This window comes from Podarcis melisellensis (genome assembly GCF_964234715.1).
Source record: "Podarcis melisellensis genome assembly, chromosome: 2".
NCBI lineage: Eukaryota > Metazoa > Chordata > Lepidosauria > Squamata > Lacertidae > Podarcis > Podarcis melisellensis.
The window spans coordinates 124399725-124414384 of NC_138529.1; the positions used below are offsets into that span (position 1 = coordinate 124399725).

Below are 14660 nucleotides of genomic sequence, written 5' to 3' on the forward strand. Positions count from 1 at the left end.
GATTTTAGCCGTAACACCTGGCAGAAAACCAGTTTCTCCTGGGCTCCCAGAACCATCTGACCCCATTTCCCACCCCAGAGAAGGGCTGGACCAATCAGAAGCCTCTGCATTGGACAGCTGGCCAATCCCCTTTCAGATTCCCCTGGGTCTCGTCCTCTCCTTCACCCGGTTTCCTGAGGGAGTTTTCCCCCTGAGTTTCCCTCATGGCTGCTCCCATTCCCAGCTTCTCCTTCCTTGTCTTCCTGTTCCTCTTTCCCCCCATTGTTTGGGGGCAGCTGGCTCCCCCCCCATGGCCAGGCAGGCCCAGGAGGAGCGCATGGAAGCGGCAGGGCCAGGAGAAGAGGTTTCCCGCCCTTTTCCAAAATAGGCGGGAACGCGATTTTGTTTTTCCCGGAGGCCCCAGCAACTCCCAGAGACGCCATGGCTCCCCTGTGGGCCTTGGGGGTCCCACGCTCTCGGGGTCTCTCCTCCCAGATGAAGAAAGGCGGAGCTTTGGTCCTCAGCCGCCTCCCTGCCATGATGGCTTGGCCTCCACAGGGCAGCCTCTCTCCTCGCCATGTTGGCCCCACGGAGGAGGCCTCTCCCTTGGGAGACGCCAGGCAAGCGGCCTTGGGGGATCCGCCATGTTCTGTGCCAGGACAGGCGAAGGGGGGAGGAGGGAAAGCCCCTCTCTGTCTCAGAGGCCCAAGGAGGAGAATAATAATGATAAGAAGAAGAAGAGTTTTGTCCCCTCAGAGGTGGGGGGTTCCCTCAGGGGAGTTTGACCCCCGGAGCAGCATCCTTGGTCATCCCAAGAGTCAGTGCTAGGAGAAGGGCTCCACCTGCAGGCCATGGGGAAAGGGGGGCTCTTCCCCAGACAAGGCTGGAGACTCCCCTGCTGGCCCCTCGGGGTCCCAGGAGCCTTTTCTGGATGGCCCTTGCTTGCCCCCAAAACAGGCTAAGATGTCTGTTCCTCCCCCTTAGGCAGTAGTTCAACAGGAGAAGTCTCAGGGGGCCAATGGAACCCAGTGTGGGGAATGGGGAAATTGCTGAACTGGGGTCCTCCCAGTCCAGCCCAGACAAGAAAGAGAGGGAGCTCTCAGAAGAGGAAGCCATTGCGGAGAAGAACTGGACTTGGCTGTTCTCTGCTGAGGGTCCCCTGCCTTTCTTCCAAGGCTTCCAGGGGGTGCCATGTTGGTTTCTGCTCTCTTTCACTGTGCAGCGAAAGTGCTTGTCACAAGACAGGTGTTTACATTCCACAGAGTCTGTACTGTTGGAGTTTTCCCACGGGAAAGGGAGACTGGATGTGATGTACACTGGTTTCCTGTTTTCACTGTTCTTTGCAGTTCAGTGTTATTCTCTCCGTGCTTTAGAGGAGAGATGACGCTTTCTCTGCTCCGGCAGAGGGAAGATGTTTTTATGTAACTTACCAGCTTTGAAGTGTAAATAAAGTAATATAGAGCATGTTGGCACGTACTTTTCATCATTCCGCTGTGCACTGGACACTGCTTATCACCAACATAAGGTTCCGGGCCCAGAAAAATGCAGTGTTTTGAGAATGGACTCCAGAGGTCGGGCTCCTGGCAAAGGAACAAAGGAGCAAAGAATCGGAGTGCCGGCAAAGGATCGGAATGCAGGGGGACAGATCGGAACGGAATCTGCTCTGCGCGTCAAAATGATTGATGAGGTATGTGCTACTGCTCCGGGCAGCCTGCCAGCTTCTAATTAATGGCTTTATGGCTGGACTTTGAACTCTTAAAGCGGTTTGCCGGGCTCAGGCAGAGGAACAATTTCCTATGCTGGGGGAAATCGAAAGTAACTTTTAAAAGTGCTCTTGGAGTAAAGCAGCTGCAGAGAATAGTGACGCAGCACTATTTAAGGCAGCAGAGAGAACTTTCACTTTTGAATTTGCCTTTGGATTGAAGCAGCTGTACACAGAAGCAGCTTGTTTAAAGCAGCAGAGATGACGCAGAAGGCTAATGCCAGAGTCATAATGGCTAGCTGCACAAGGCTGGGTGAGGCAAGTGGGGAATTTGATACCACTGATCAGCCAAATGCTCAACTCACAGTAGCCTGTGATACTGCCATGATTCAGAATGAAGCAGATCGCCGGGGTGCTGGCTGCATGGGCAATGGGGAGACTTCACAGTCGTCATCCCATAGTGCAGTGGAACCACCAGATGGCGCCAAAGCTTTGAAGGCAGTGAAATGCTACTCGTGTGGACGTCTAGGCCATATGAAGAGGGAATGCAGAAATCCCAGGGCCAAGACAGAGCAGCGCAGCGAAAGCTCATCGCGTGGAAAAGGCCAGAACAAAGGCAAAGGTCCGGTGTCCAGGACAACGCAGCACAAGGCAATGGTCTCACGCTTCGCTCCAAAGGTTGCAGAGGTCCAGAAGACGTCTAGATCTTTCTTCGTTGTTGATTCAGCGGCGACCCATCACATGTGCAACGATAAGCGACTGTTCGTGTCTTTTACACCGCAGGAAGGTGCGATTCACCAGGCGGATGACCACACAATTCCCAGTAAAGGCTACGGAACTGTTGTTCTTCACAGTTTGGACTTATCGATACAGGATGTGCTTTATGTGCCGGATGCCAAACATAATCTGCTCAGCGTTGGACAGCTGAATGAGCGGAAAATTGACGTTTCCTTTAAGAACAAAAGGTGCATCATCACAAAGAAAAATGATTACGTGTTGTATGCTGAATTTGTTGGTCGTTTGTATGTTTTGTATTATGATGATGTTGTGCAGGATGACACTTGTTGCATTGCAGGTTCTAACAAAAGTTTGCATGCAGAATGTATTCATGATTTTCACAGGAAATTTGGTCATTTGCATTTTGAGGCAGTATCTAAAATGCCTGCCTTGGTTGAAGGTATGATTATTAAACCCTGCAGGTACCACATGAAGTGCAAGGCATGCGCAGCAAACAAGGTGAAAATGGCTGCGAAAGGTAAGGTGTCTAGTAGGCAAGCTACAGAACCATACCAAATTATTCATGCTGATTTGGTTGGACCACTAGCGCCCTCTTTGGGTGGAAATAGGTACTTCATGGTTCTCATTGATGCATTTTCCAGGTATATTTATGTGTACAATCTCAAGCAGAAATCAGAGGCTTTTCCTAGGTTCAAGGAATTCTGTGCTTGGTTGGGAAATGTGCATGGTAAGAAGATAAAGACTTTTTTCAGTGATCGCGGGGGAGAATTCACTTCTCAGCAGTTTGAAGCTTTTCTGACTGAGAAAGGAATTCAACACGATTTGTCTAGTCCTCGCTCGCCATGGCAGAATGGACTTGCGGAACGAGCAAATCAAACATTGCTTCAAGGGTTAAAAACCTTGCTGCATGATGCCAATCTTCCAGAGAATTATTGGGCCGAAGCTCTCTCATGTTTCACTTACAGTTATAATCGCAGGTTATCTTCAGCGATTGGTTGTACCCCCTATGAGAAGATGTTTGGCAAGAAGCCATACATCAAACACATGAAAATTTTTGGTTCTGACATGTGGGTTCACTCACCACAAAACTCCAAGTTAGACAAGCGTGGATTGCATGGTATCTTTCTAGGTTATCAGAAAGGGTCTTACAGAATAATGATGACTGACTCTAAGGAAATTAAGCTCACTAGAAGTGTTGAGTACAATGCCAAGTGGGGGGAGAATGTGGGAATTTTCCAATGTTATCCTGATGACAGTGATGAGACTGAGGATAGTCAAAAGCAACCACAACAACCCACACCCGCTGATGAAGGTTCTGATTCTGAGTCTCAAACTGAATCGGGTGATTCAGAGGATTTCAAGAGTGCGAAAGCCTCTATGCGACCCTCTGAAAGCTCTGATCAGGAATTGGAGGAACCATTGTTCACAATAGGTCACTTTTCTCCTAAGAAGGAAGAGGAGAGTGTTGAGGACTTAAGGCTAATTCGCAGGTCACAGAGAGCCACAAAAGGCAGACCTCCAAAGAGATTTGCTGATGAGTTTGCCAAAATAGCAGTAACAGCTGTTAAAAGCTCCAAAAAGGTATTTGAACCTTCAAGTTTCCAAGAAATCCAGGATTTGGATTCAAAGGAAGCTGAGCCATGGTTAAATGCCATGAAGGCTGAGCTTGATTCCTTGGAAAGGAACAAAACATGGGACCTAGTTCCAGTAGTTCCAGGAATGAAACTGCTTGGAAGCAAATGGGTCTTCAAAGTGAAGACTGATCAAAATGGCAAGATAGTCAGACACAAAGCCAGATTGGTAGCCAGAGGTTTTGTTCAGGTACCAGGTGAAGACTATCACGAGACCTACTCACCCACAGTGAGGTATGAGAGCATTAGGCTTATGCTCAAGCTAGCTGCAGAGGAGAATCTACACATTAGTCATCATGATGTGAATACAGCTTTTCTGTACGGATCTCTAAATGAATCACTTTATATGCTTCCACCTGATGGCGTACAGGTAAAACAGGGATTTGTTTGTGCTCTGAAAAAGTCCCTTTATGGTCTCAAACAAAGTGCACGGTGTTGGCACACAAAACTCACTGAAGTATTGTTTTCTCTAGGTTTTAAGCAAGGGAAAACTGATCCGTGTGTATTTGTCAAAGAGGAGGGGCAAAAGAAACTGTATTGTTTGTTTTATGTTGATGATCTTTTATTCTTTTGGGAAGATGTCACAATGTACAATAACGCCCTAGCTCAACTGAAAGAGCACTTTGACATGAAAGATCTTGGTGAGGTAAACAACTACCTATCTCTGGAAATAGAGAGAGATCAAGATGGTAACATTCTAGTACACCAGTCACAGAAAATTGCTGATGTGTTAAGCAAACTAAACCTGATGGATGCTAACCCTGTAGACACACCGATGATAACAGGTTATCAGGTAGATGACACTGAAGAAGCATTTTCTGACACTACACTGTACAGAAGTGTGCTAGGCAAGCTAAACTTCATTGCCAGATGTTCAAGACCAGACATTGCTGTTAGCTGTAATTTGCTAAGCAGACAAGTCAACAATCCTACTGTTAAGGATTGGAAAGCTCTGAAACGCATAGCGCGGTATTTGAAAGGCACTATGCATTACAGACTGAGATTTAACAATCAGAAGTCTGGTGGTCTTGAGATATTTGCAGATGCAAGTTTTGGAAGTGACACTACAGACAGGAAAAGTACGTCTGGAGTTTGCTATAAGTACAATCAGGGTCTATTTGATTGCTCATGCAAGAAGCAAACAACAGTTAGCTTAAGTACTTGTGAAGCTGAACTGAATGCACTGTCTTATTCACTTAAAGATTGTGAATGGTTGTTACAATTGCGCAAAGACATGAAAATTCCTGTCAAATGTCCAATCCAGGTTTACCAGGACAACAAAGCATGTTTGGCTTTGCTGAATTCTGAAGGTTGTAAGCAAAGCACGAAGCACTTGCAATTGAAGTTGCAACATGCTAGGGAACGTATTCAGAAGGGACTCGTAACGGTGTCCTATATGCCAGGTAATGAAATTCCTGCTGATGTATTGTCCAAGATTGTATCAAGGGATCAAGTACGAACACGCTGCCCAGTGATGTTCACAGAAAGGGGGAGGATGTTGGTTTCTGCTTTCCTTCACTGTGCAGCGAAGTGCTTGTCACGAGACAGGTTGTTTACATTCCACAGTAAATGCACTGTTGGATTTCCCACGGGAAGAGGAGACTGGATGTGACGTACACCGGTTTCCTGTTTTTCACTGTTCTCTCGGAGTTCTTTTGTTTCTGAGGAGAGAGGAGTTGCCTCTCTGCTCTAGCAGAGGCAAGATGCCTGCTTGTAAACTCTCAGCATTGAAGTGTAAATAAACTGAAATTAAGCATGTGGCATGTACTACTCATTCTTCTGCTGTGTAAAGGACTCTGCAAATCAACACTTTTGAGCTGTGGTGGCCGGGGAGCTGTGATCTATTCCTGGCTCAAATTGCCTGCAGATGACAAAGGAGCAGGCAGGCAGGCAGGTGGGGGAGCCCGAAAAGGTGCTCCCCTTCTCCATCTCCATCCGCCTGCCTCCCCCCCGACACCCCCTAGCTGAGGAAGCCCCAATACCTCTCCAGCTCCGTCCATCCAGGTCCCCATCTCCCCTCCCCTGGGACTCACTAGATCTCTCGGAGGTCCCTGGGAGGGAGTGCTCAGAGGTTGAGAGGAGGGGTGCAGGAGACAGCCGGACCAGGTCAACTGTCCATCTTCCCCCTTCCATCCTTGCTAGGTTTGCAGGATCCGTCTCTTTCATCCTTCCTGAGGAGGCAAGGAGCCAAAGCAAGCTAGAGGGTCCTGGGAGAGAGGAAGAAGCAAAGGGAGCCTCAGAGGCCCTGCAGGGATTTTTCTGGCTGGAGGGGAAGCCTCCCAATATGTTGGGGGCCCCACCCACAGCAAAATCCCTGCTTTAACTCATTTCTGGCCAGAGAGCTTTCCCTCTTTACCCTCCATCCCTCCATGTTCCCATCTCCCCTCCCCTGGGACTCACCAGATCTCTCGGAGGTCCCTGGGAGGGAATGCTCAGAAGGTGTGGGGAGCGATGCAGGAGACAGCCGGACCAGGTCAACCATCCATCTTCCCCCTTCCATCCTCGCTAGGTTTGCAGGATTTGTCTCACTCATCCTTCATGAGGAGTTGAGGAGCCAAAAGAAGCTGCAGGGTCCTGGGAGAGAGGAAGAAGCAAAGGGAGCCTCAGAGGCCCTGCAGGGATTCTCCTGCCCTAGATATTCTCCTGCCCCTGGAGAAGCCCAAATGGGGCAGCCGCTTCCCAACAGAAGCCCCATTTGTAAGCCTCTCCTGTGGTTTCGGTGGTGACCTGAGAGTAGATCCCCTTGAACTCAGTGGGGCTTATGGACACAACTTGGTGCAAAACCCAGACACCATCCTGTCCCCAAGCCTGAAAACTGCAACATCAGAGCAAGGGCAGAAAATAGCAGAGTAGATATTACCTGTAGTCGCCCCCATGCTAGGTGCTTTGTATGGAGAGCCCTGTTCACAATCCTTGAGCTCTCTCATCACAAGCCAGATGTTGTGGCCATATTTGCCTCTGTCAGGGGTTGCATGGGGACCAAAGCTGTATGTGGAAGCAGAGGAGGATCTGGCGATGCCACATTTTTGAAATGCAGCCCTCCCCCTTTGATATTCCCTGTGCTAATACACCATCTTTGCAAGTCTCCAGTCTCAAAATGTGGCCCCCACAGTGGCATGGAAGCCGTCAAAGTATAGACCCTGCGCATGTGCTAAATCTGTTGTGTTCTTAAGAACGCCAGGGATGGGGTCCAGTCTTTGTCCAGCAAGGGGGGGGGTGAGCAACCCCCAAATTAGGAAGCACCCCATGGCTCTGCCTGCCTGCTCCTTGGTCCCCGGAGACAGGGCACCCCTCCAGGGGTCCGAGAGAGGAAGCTTTGCCTGTTGGAATTCTAGCCCGTCTCGAGGTATGTGCCTATCTATTCAGGCACCGGCTGAATTCCTTAGACCTCCCTCCGGCGACTCCCGGCAGGATAAACATACGCGAGGTCCGTTCCGGCGATTTTCCTCAGGCTGTGAGGAAAACACACCAACTGCTCCTCTCTCCCCTTTGGTGTCCCCAGGGAGGGGAAAGAAGCAGACAGAAATCTATTTACATCTTTTATTCCTGTCTTTTACTTCAGTACGGAGAAAACATGTCTGCACTCATCAGCAGTTAGAATAAAATCCTCCTCCACCCATGTACATCCTGTACAGGTCATATGACAAACCCACTGAGCTAACATCCGGTGCTCAGTACAGAATGGACTGCCCCTTTGTTCCCATGGCAACAGTCACAAACTTCCTGTTTGGCTTTCCAGCCACAAGCAGCAGTCTTGGCTGCTATAGCCTTTGCTTGCTGCAGCTTTGGTGCTTTAGAATAACATCCTCCCCCTAAAGTATCAATGCGTGCTGCGAGCAAAGCGTCATCCAGAGAAGAAAACAAACAGTTGTTATACTTATAACACTCCCCTGTTGTTTCAGTTCCACCCTTGGAACTACCCGCCACTGGTTTTACCAATGTACCTCTCTGGTTGTGTGACTTCCAAGGAATGAGTGCTTCTGCATTACCTTGGTTAACAACTCTCTGTTGTGCCTTTGTCTCTGACTCAGACACAGCTTCAATCTGACCTTGGTCGTTTACAACAGCAACAGCTAAGTTAGCAAACTCTTGTGAATACCTCTTGGGTGGTACACCCTTCGTTGCTCTCTCAGACCTACGTAAGAGGTGCTGCTCTTCTTTGCTTTCTGGTTCAGCCTTTGAACTCTCTGGAGAACCAGTACTAAGCTTAATCAGTGGTTCATCCTCCTCTTCTGAGGGTCTAGTCATTGTGTGAGATTTCTTCTCAATGACTGTGACAACTGAGCTGTCTGAGCTATTGCTGTCATCATCAGTACTACTGAACTCAATAAGATCAAACTCATCATCATCATCATCAGAATCATTGTCACCACCTGTGGGAAATGTGTGAACAACCACTCTCTCCTGTTCAGGAGCACTCTCTAGAAATTTTGTGAGAATCACCTTTCCAGATTCAGACAAAACCCACAAAAATGCCTTTGGCATTCTTAACTCCACCTGGAGCTTCTGTTCTCACATGAGACCCAAAAACCTTGAAATGGGCAACAGAAGGTTTTCTGTGGAACAGTTTCTCAAAAGGAGAACTTCCCAACTCTTTTGAAAACTTTCTCAACCACGTGTAACAATATGACATTAGCGACTCAGCCCAGTACTCATGCGGCAGACGTGAACTTAGCAATTGCGCTTCCATTCCCTTTTGCAATTCTTTGTTCACCCTAACACAAACACATTTGTTCCAAGCTTCTTCGGAACTAGCAGTTTTGTGTCTAATCCCTTTCTTCTTCAGGAACCTCTGGAACTCCTGTAAAAGAAAAATTGGCTTCTCATCTGTGCAAAGACAATCTATGTCAGCATCATGCATATTTTTAACTTTGTCACAAAACTCTTTAAACCTTTCTAAGGCTTCTTTCGGTCTCTCCAAAAGATAAATCCAGACAAAACCTGTAAAAGCATCAACACATATTAGGTAATACTTTGCATTGCCTCTAGAAGGTGCTAGAGGACCAATCACATCAGCATACACCCGCTGAAATGCCTTGTCGACCCTCGAGGTGACTTGCTTGACGTTCTTCTTGGCTACACCTGTAAAAGAGATCATGTTAGAATCACAAGAATTACATTCCATGTAATCACTTTGATCAAAAGTCAACAAATACAGTCCATCTTTCTCTTTGGCAGAAAGATACAACTCTCCATCTTTGTAGATCTCGCAGTTCTGATCATCATAGGACAGTTTTAGTCCCTTCTTGGCAATCTGCGAAACGCTGAGCAGATTATACTTCAACTCTGGAACCAAATAAACATTACTTATAGTCAAGTTCAGACTTTTAAGATACACAGTCCCAATTCCGGTCGCTTCCAGCTTTTGACCGTTGGCTAGTTGCACAGCGAAGCTTTGCTTCTCAAACGTGGAAAATAGTCCTCTGTGTCCTGTCATGTGAACTGTGGCTCCAGTATCTAGGACAAATAAATTCCCCGCTTCTGGTGTGGCTTTTAGCGACATCAAAGCTTTTGCAGTCTTTGCCTTTGGCTTGGTGTGACCTTTGTCTGATGTCTCAGACTTTGCGGAGCTCGCCTTAGCTCCTCTGTTCTTACGTGGCTTCTTGCAGTACCGCTGAAGATGCCCAGTCTGGTCACAATTGTAGCATCGGACAAGGTTCAAAGCTACGGCGTCTCCTCCAGTAGCAACAGCAGTAGGGGCGTTAGAACTCCGTTCTTGTCTCCCCCTGTCCTTGACTTCCAGGGCGGAAAGTCTGTCATGTTCACAAAGAACCACGGCAAAGACCCTCTCCGGCGTGAGATCAGCTGCTGGGAGAGACCCCAGCTGACTGGCAACTGTTTTGTAAGTCCGATTCAGGCTGTTGATCACCATGAAGCAAAACACTTCCTCCTGCAGACGGAAGTTACGTTCCACCATCTGTTGACGCAGAAATTTCATTTCCGTCAGGTGCGCTTGAACATCTCCATCAGGCGCAAGCCTCAGGTTGGTCAGCTTCTCAAAATACAGCAACGCTGAAGAACCTGCATCTCTCTGATGTGTCCTTCTCAGCGTGTCCCAAACATCTTTCGCGTGCAGTAAATCTTGTATGTGGATCAGCTGCGAATCTGACACGCACAGAATTATAGCCGTTCTGGCCTTCACATCCTGTGACTCCCAAGCACGCGTTGGTGCTGCAGGAATGGGGTTCTCAATCACCCCAAACAGTCTCTGATTCTGCAGCAGGGCCTTCATCTTAATAGACCAAGATGCATAATTGTCACTGGTCAGAAGGGGCGGAGAAGGCAAAGCTCCCCCCTTCTTGGCATCCATTTTGAGTCCTTGCATTGACTCTCAAACACAAGCCTCTAAAATCCAAAAGCTGGCTTGTTTACACTCTGTGCACCTGGCAGCTCTCAACGCTGGCCGCTTTGGAAAGTCCCTTTCCAACAGTTCGATTGGGCCTAAGTCATAACAAAACTTGTTTTTGCTTCTCTGAGGCAAAGCCTGACTGTACAGCCCTTATCTTGAAACTGGCCTGCGTTGCTAAGCAATAGCATTCCTTTTCCTTGGACAGGATTAACCACAGGAATGTTTGGAATGCGGAGCTCTTGTCTCGGAGCTGTTTCTTTCCCAAACCTTGCTCCCTCGAAGCAGAGAATAACTCAATCTGCATTCACTCTTCTAAGCCCGAAAATCTCATACCTGGGCTCCGTTGCTTGGCTTTCAGCTTCCTCTGGTCAGCTTCTGGCTGCAGAGAATCAGCTTTCTCACCTCAGGCTTCCATGGAGGCCACTTCTTGATGCAGAGGTCGATGAAAACAGCAACCGGCGTCTGCTACCACTGTTGGAATTCTAGCCCGTCTCGAGGTATGTGCCTATCTATTCAGGCACCGGCTGAATTCCTTAGACCTCCCTCCGGCGACTCCCGGCAGGATAAAACATACGCGAGGTCCGTTCCGGCGATTTTCCTCAGGCTGTGAGGAAAACACACCAACTGCTCCTCTCTCCCCTTTGGTGTCCCCAGGGAGGGGAAAGAAGCAGACAGAAATCTATTTACATCTTTTATTCCTGTCTTTTACTTCAGTACGGAGAAAACATGTCTGCACTCATCAGCAGTTAGAATAAACTCCTCCTCCACCCATGTACATCCTGTACAGGTCATATGACAAACCCACTGAGCTAACATCCGGTGCTCAGTACAGAATGGACTGCCCCTTTGTTCCCATGGCAACAGTCACAAACTTCCTGTTTGGCTTTCCAGCCACAAGCAGCAGTCTTGGCTGCTATAGCCTTTGCTTGCTGCAGCTTTGGTGCTTTAGAATAACATTGCCGACCTGCCCCCCCCAGCCCCCTCCTCCCTGCACTGCCTCATGGAGGGCAGGCAGCTCAGCCTCTCTTTCCCCAGAGGGGCCCCAGAGAGGCTTCCCGTGGGGCTCTGGCAGGGGCACCCCCATTTCCAGGGGGCAGCAGGACCCTCTGCTCCCAGACTTGGGGGTCTCCCCTGCAGCCCCGGGACCCCCTTCTCCCCCAGGCACCCCAAGAGAGAGAGAGAGAGAGAGAGAGAGAGAGAGAGAGAGGAAACTCACCGGACTCTTCCCAGGAGGGAAACCGAGGCAGCCCGGGGAGGAGACAGACAAGAGAGGCCGGAAGGGGCGCGGAGGGAGGGGACTCTGCTCTGGAGGACCCGCCCGCTGCTGTCTCTACTTCCTGTCCTCTCTAGGACTCCAGTTCTGCTCGACTTAACCCTTCGCAAGCTGAACCCAGAGAGCTGGCCACTCCCCCCTCTCTCAGTCCGCCCCCCACACCCAGGGGGACCCCTCAGCCCTCCTTCTTGGGGGTCTCCCTCCGCTCCCCCCTCTCAGTCTGCCCCCCCACACCCAGGGGGTCCCCTCAGCCCTCCTTCTTGGGGGTCTCCCTCCGCTCCCCCCTCTCAGGCTGCCCCCCATACCCAGGGGGTCCCCTCAGCCCTCCTTCTTGGGGGTCTCCCTCCGCTCCCCCTCTCAGTCCGCCCCCCCACACCCAGGGGGTCCCCTCAGCCCTCCTTCTTGGGGGTCTCCCTCCGCTCCCCCCTCTCAGTCCCCCCCCCACACACCCAGGGGGCCCCCTCAGCCCTCCTTCTTTGGGGTCTCCCTTCCCTCCCCCCAGCTTCTCCCCTTGAACTCCCGCCTGACTCCTCTTCCTCTCCTCCCCACCTTCCCCTCCAAGCTCCCCCCTCAGAAAAGGCGCCTTGCCTTTTCCCGCCAAAAGGGCTGGCTCCGCCCCCCCACTGGCTTAGCAGCCAATCAGAGCGAGGCTACAGGAAATTTCTGAGGGACGAAATCCGCTGACTGGCCTGGCTCTGCTGTCCATCACACGCCCAAACAAGGGGGGCATCCGGCAGCTGCCATATATCTATAGATCATCTACCTATCAATTATCCATCTATCTATTTTAAACTCTTAGGGTTTGAAATTCTTTAGCATAACTGTGCCGGGTGCCAGAGCCCCAAGAGGCCTAATGAATAGTAGTAATAAATGGATGGCGGAAAAGTCTGGGAAGGGGCGAGAGGCCCCTCCCTGCCCCCCTCCAGGCTCCTCTCAGGTTCATCCAGGGTCAAAGGCCTCCTCCATTTTGGGGGGGCCAGGAAGGGAGTGGTCCCTGCAGCTTCGCCTGCTGGAAAGGGGGCGACATGCAAGAGGCCAGCCTGGCAGGGTTGTTGTGGAAGGAGGAGCTCCTGGGAGGAAAGGGGGTGCCAGGGAAATGCCATTCTGTCAGTAAGGTGCCTCCGTCCCTCACTCCTCCTCCAAACGAGAGCCAGGGGTGTGTATATATATCTATGTATGTTGGTAGGTAGGTAGATGATAGAGATAGATAGATGATAGATAGATAGAGCCCTAAACGGCCTCAGTCCAGTATATCTGAAGGAGCGTCTCCACCCCCATCGTTCTACCCGGACACTGAGGTCCAGCGCTGAGGGCCTTCTGGTGGTTCCCTCGCTGCAAGAAGCCAAGTTACAGGGAACCAGGCAGAGGGCCTTCTCGGTAGTGGCGCCTTCCCTGTGGATGCCAAAGAGATCGACAACTACCAGACTTTTAGAAGACATCTGAAGGGAAGTTCAGGGAAGTTTTTAATGTTTGATGTATTACAGTATTGTAATATTTTTTTGGAAGCCGCCCAGAGTGGCTGGGGAAGCCCAACCAGATGGGCGGGGTATAGATAATAAATTATTATTATTATTATTATTATTATTATTATTATTATTGAGATGTATGTGTGTTGTTACGGCAAAAATCTGGGTGCGAGGCTGCTCTGCCACCCAGCTCATCGGACTAAGTCCGTGGGTCCCTGCGGAGGAAAATGAGCTCAGCCGGAGACAGGAGCAAACTGCAGAAGATCCAAGTTTATTGCGCAACAGGTTCAAGGCGAGATTGAACAGTGAGAAAGGGGTGACATGAGTTTTTGAAACTCCCTCCATGTCCCAGAATACAGTGCAAAACACGTCATGAATACATTAAAGAGAGGTTTGGTTACACAGATTACATCATGAATATATTAAAGGGAGGTTGGGTTACACAGATTAACATATGGAGGAGGGAGGGGGGAATATGCAGAGCTACACCGGATTAACATAAGGAGGAGGGAGGGGGGAATATGCAGAGCTACACCGGATTAACATAAGGAGGAGGGAGGGGGGAATATGCAGAGCTGGAGATATGCACAGATAAACACTTCCTGGGGATGAGAAAAGAATAGTCCCAAATATGCATAGTCTGCCACCTGACATTGTCTGGAGGAAAGGCTGATCAGAGCAATTTGAAAGGATTAGGGTCTTGACACCTTGCTTGAGGGATTTTGCTGGACAGGGGAAATGTGATGGAGTCCTGGGGTAATTGAGCAAACTGGCACGCTGATTTTCTATGAATTTTATAGATTTTAGTCCCTTTTGACATTGACAATTGGAAATAAATTGATATATTGTAGCGAAGAAGAAGGTGAGGAAGACATGCCCCCCCCTTCCGTAACAGTGTATAACAGACAGGCACAAAATTTGGCCAACGGCCCTTCCTCCCGCTCCAAACATAGAAGGACCGAGTGCCCTGACCCAACATGGCCTCTGCTCTTTCTGGCCTCCGTGGCAATGTCAACTCCGGGACGGCCCTCCTCGCACGGTGAATGGAGGGGAGAAGTCAACTTACACTTGGACGTGGAGGCTGTCAGGGCCTGAAGCGCAGCAGGACAGGCCCAGCTTTTCTTCAGCTCTGCTTGCCCCAAAGCAGCTGCTCCCCTTCAGGCCGATGTTCCCCTTCCTAGAAATGGGGGCCTAATGCTTCCCTTGCTCTCTGCTCCCTTCCCTGAGTACTTTCACCATTCCATGCTTTGGACGCAGCCCCGCTTCCCTGGCGGAACAGCAGGCTTAAGGGCACCAGGAATATCTACCCTTTATGAACTCCAGAGGGGAGCTTCTCGCTCCTCCTGTGACAAGATTCCCAAAGGCTGAGGGTAGCTTGAGAGAACTAGTCTCTTTTGAGACAGCACCAATTTCCATTTCTTGCTTATCAAAACCCACAAATGCTCAGCTAGGATTTTTCCAGAAGGTTTTACAAGTATCTATCAGGATGGTAAGAATTTTATTACAGTGAGCCAGAAAGGTT

General features: G+C 49.7%; 1 protein-coding gene across 6 annotated transcripts in view; it reads right to left on the reverse strand.

Annotated features, from left to right (window-relative positions):
• The window catches only part of LOC309364378 (uncharacterized protein), a 214577-nt gene that overhangs the window by 135943 nt on the left and 63974 nt on the right, over positions 1–14660 (reverse strand). Inside the window, exons 3-4 of one of the 6 annotated variants that reach the window (XM_081901516.1) lie at positions 6911–7035; positions 6451–6624 (exon numbers count right to left, since the gene is read on the reverse strand). The exons of 3 other annotated variants lie outside the window; for them this stretch is intronic. In XM_081901516.1, coding sequence (XP_081757642.1) covers positions 6451–6583 — 133 coding nt within the window. In that variant the 5' untranslated portion in view covers positions 6584–6624; positions 6911–7035. Of the gene's footprint in view, positions 1–6450; positions 6625–6910; positions 7036–11615; positions 11799–14660 lie in introns of those variants that run through there. 2 more of the 6 variants (XM_081901521.1, XM_081901527.1) reach the window with 2 other exon arrangements.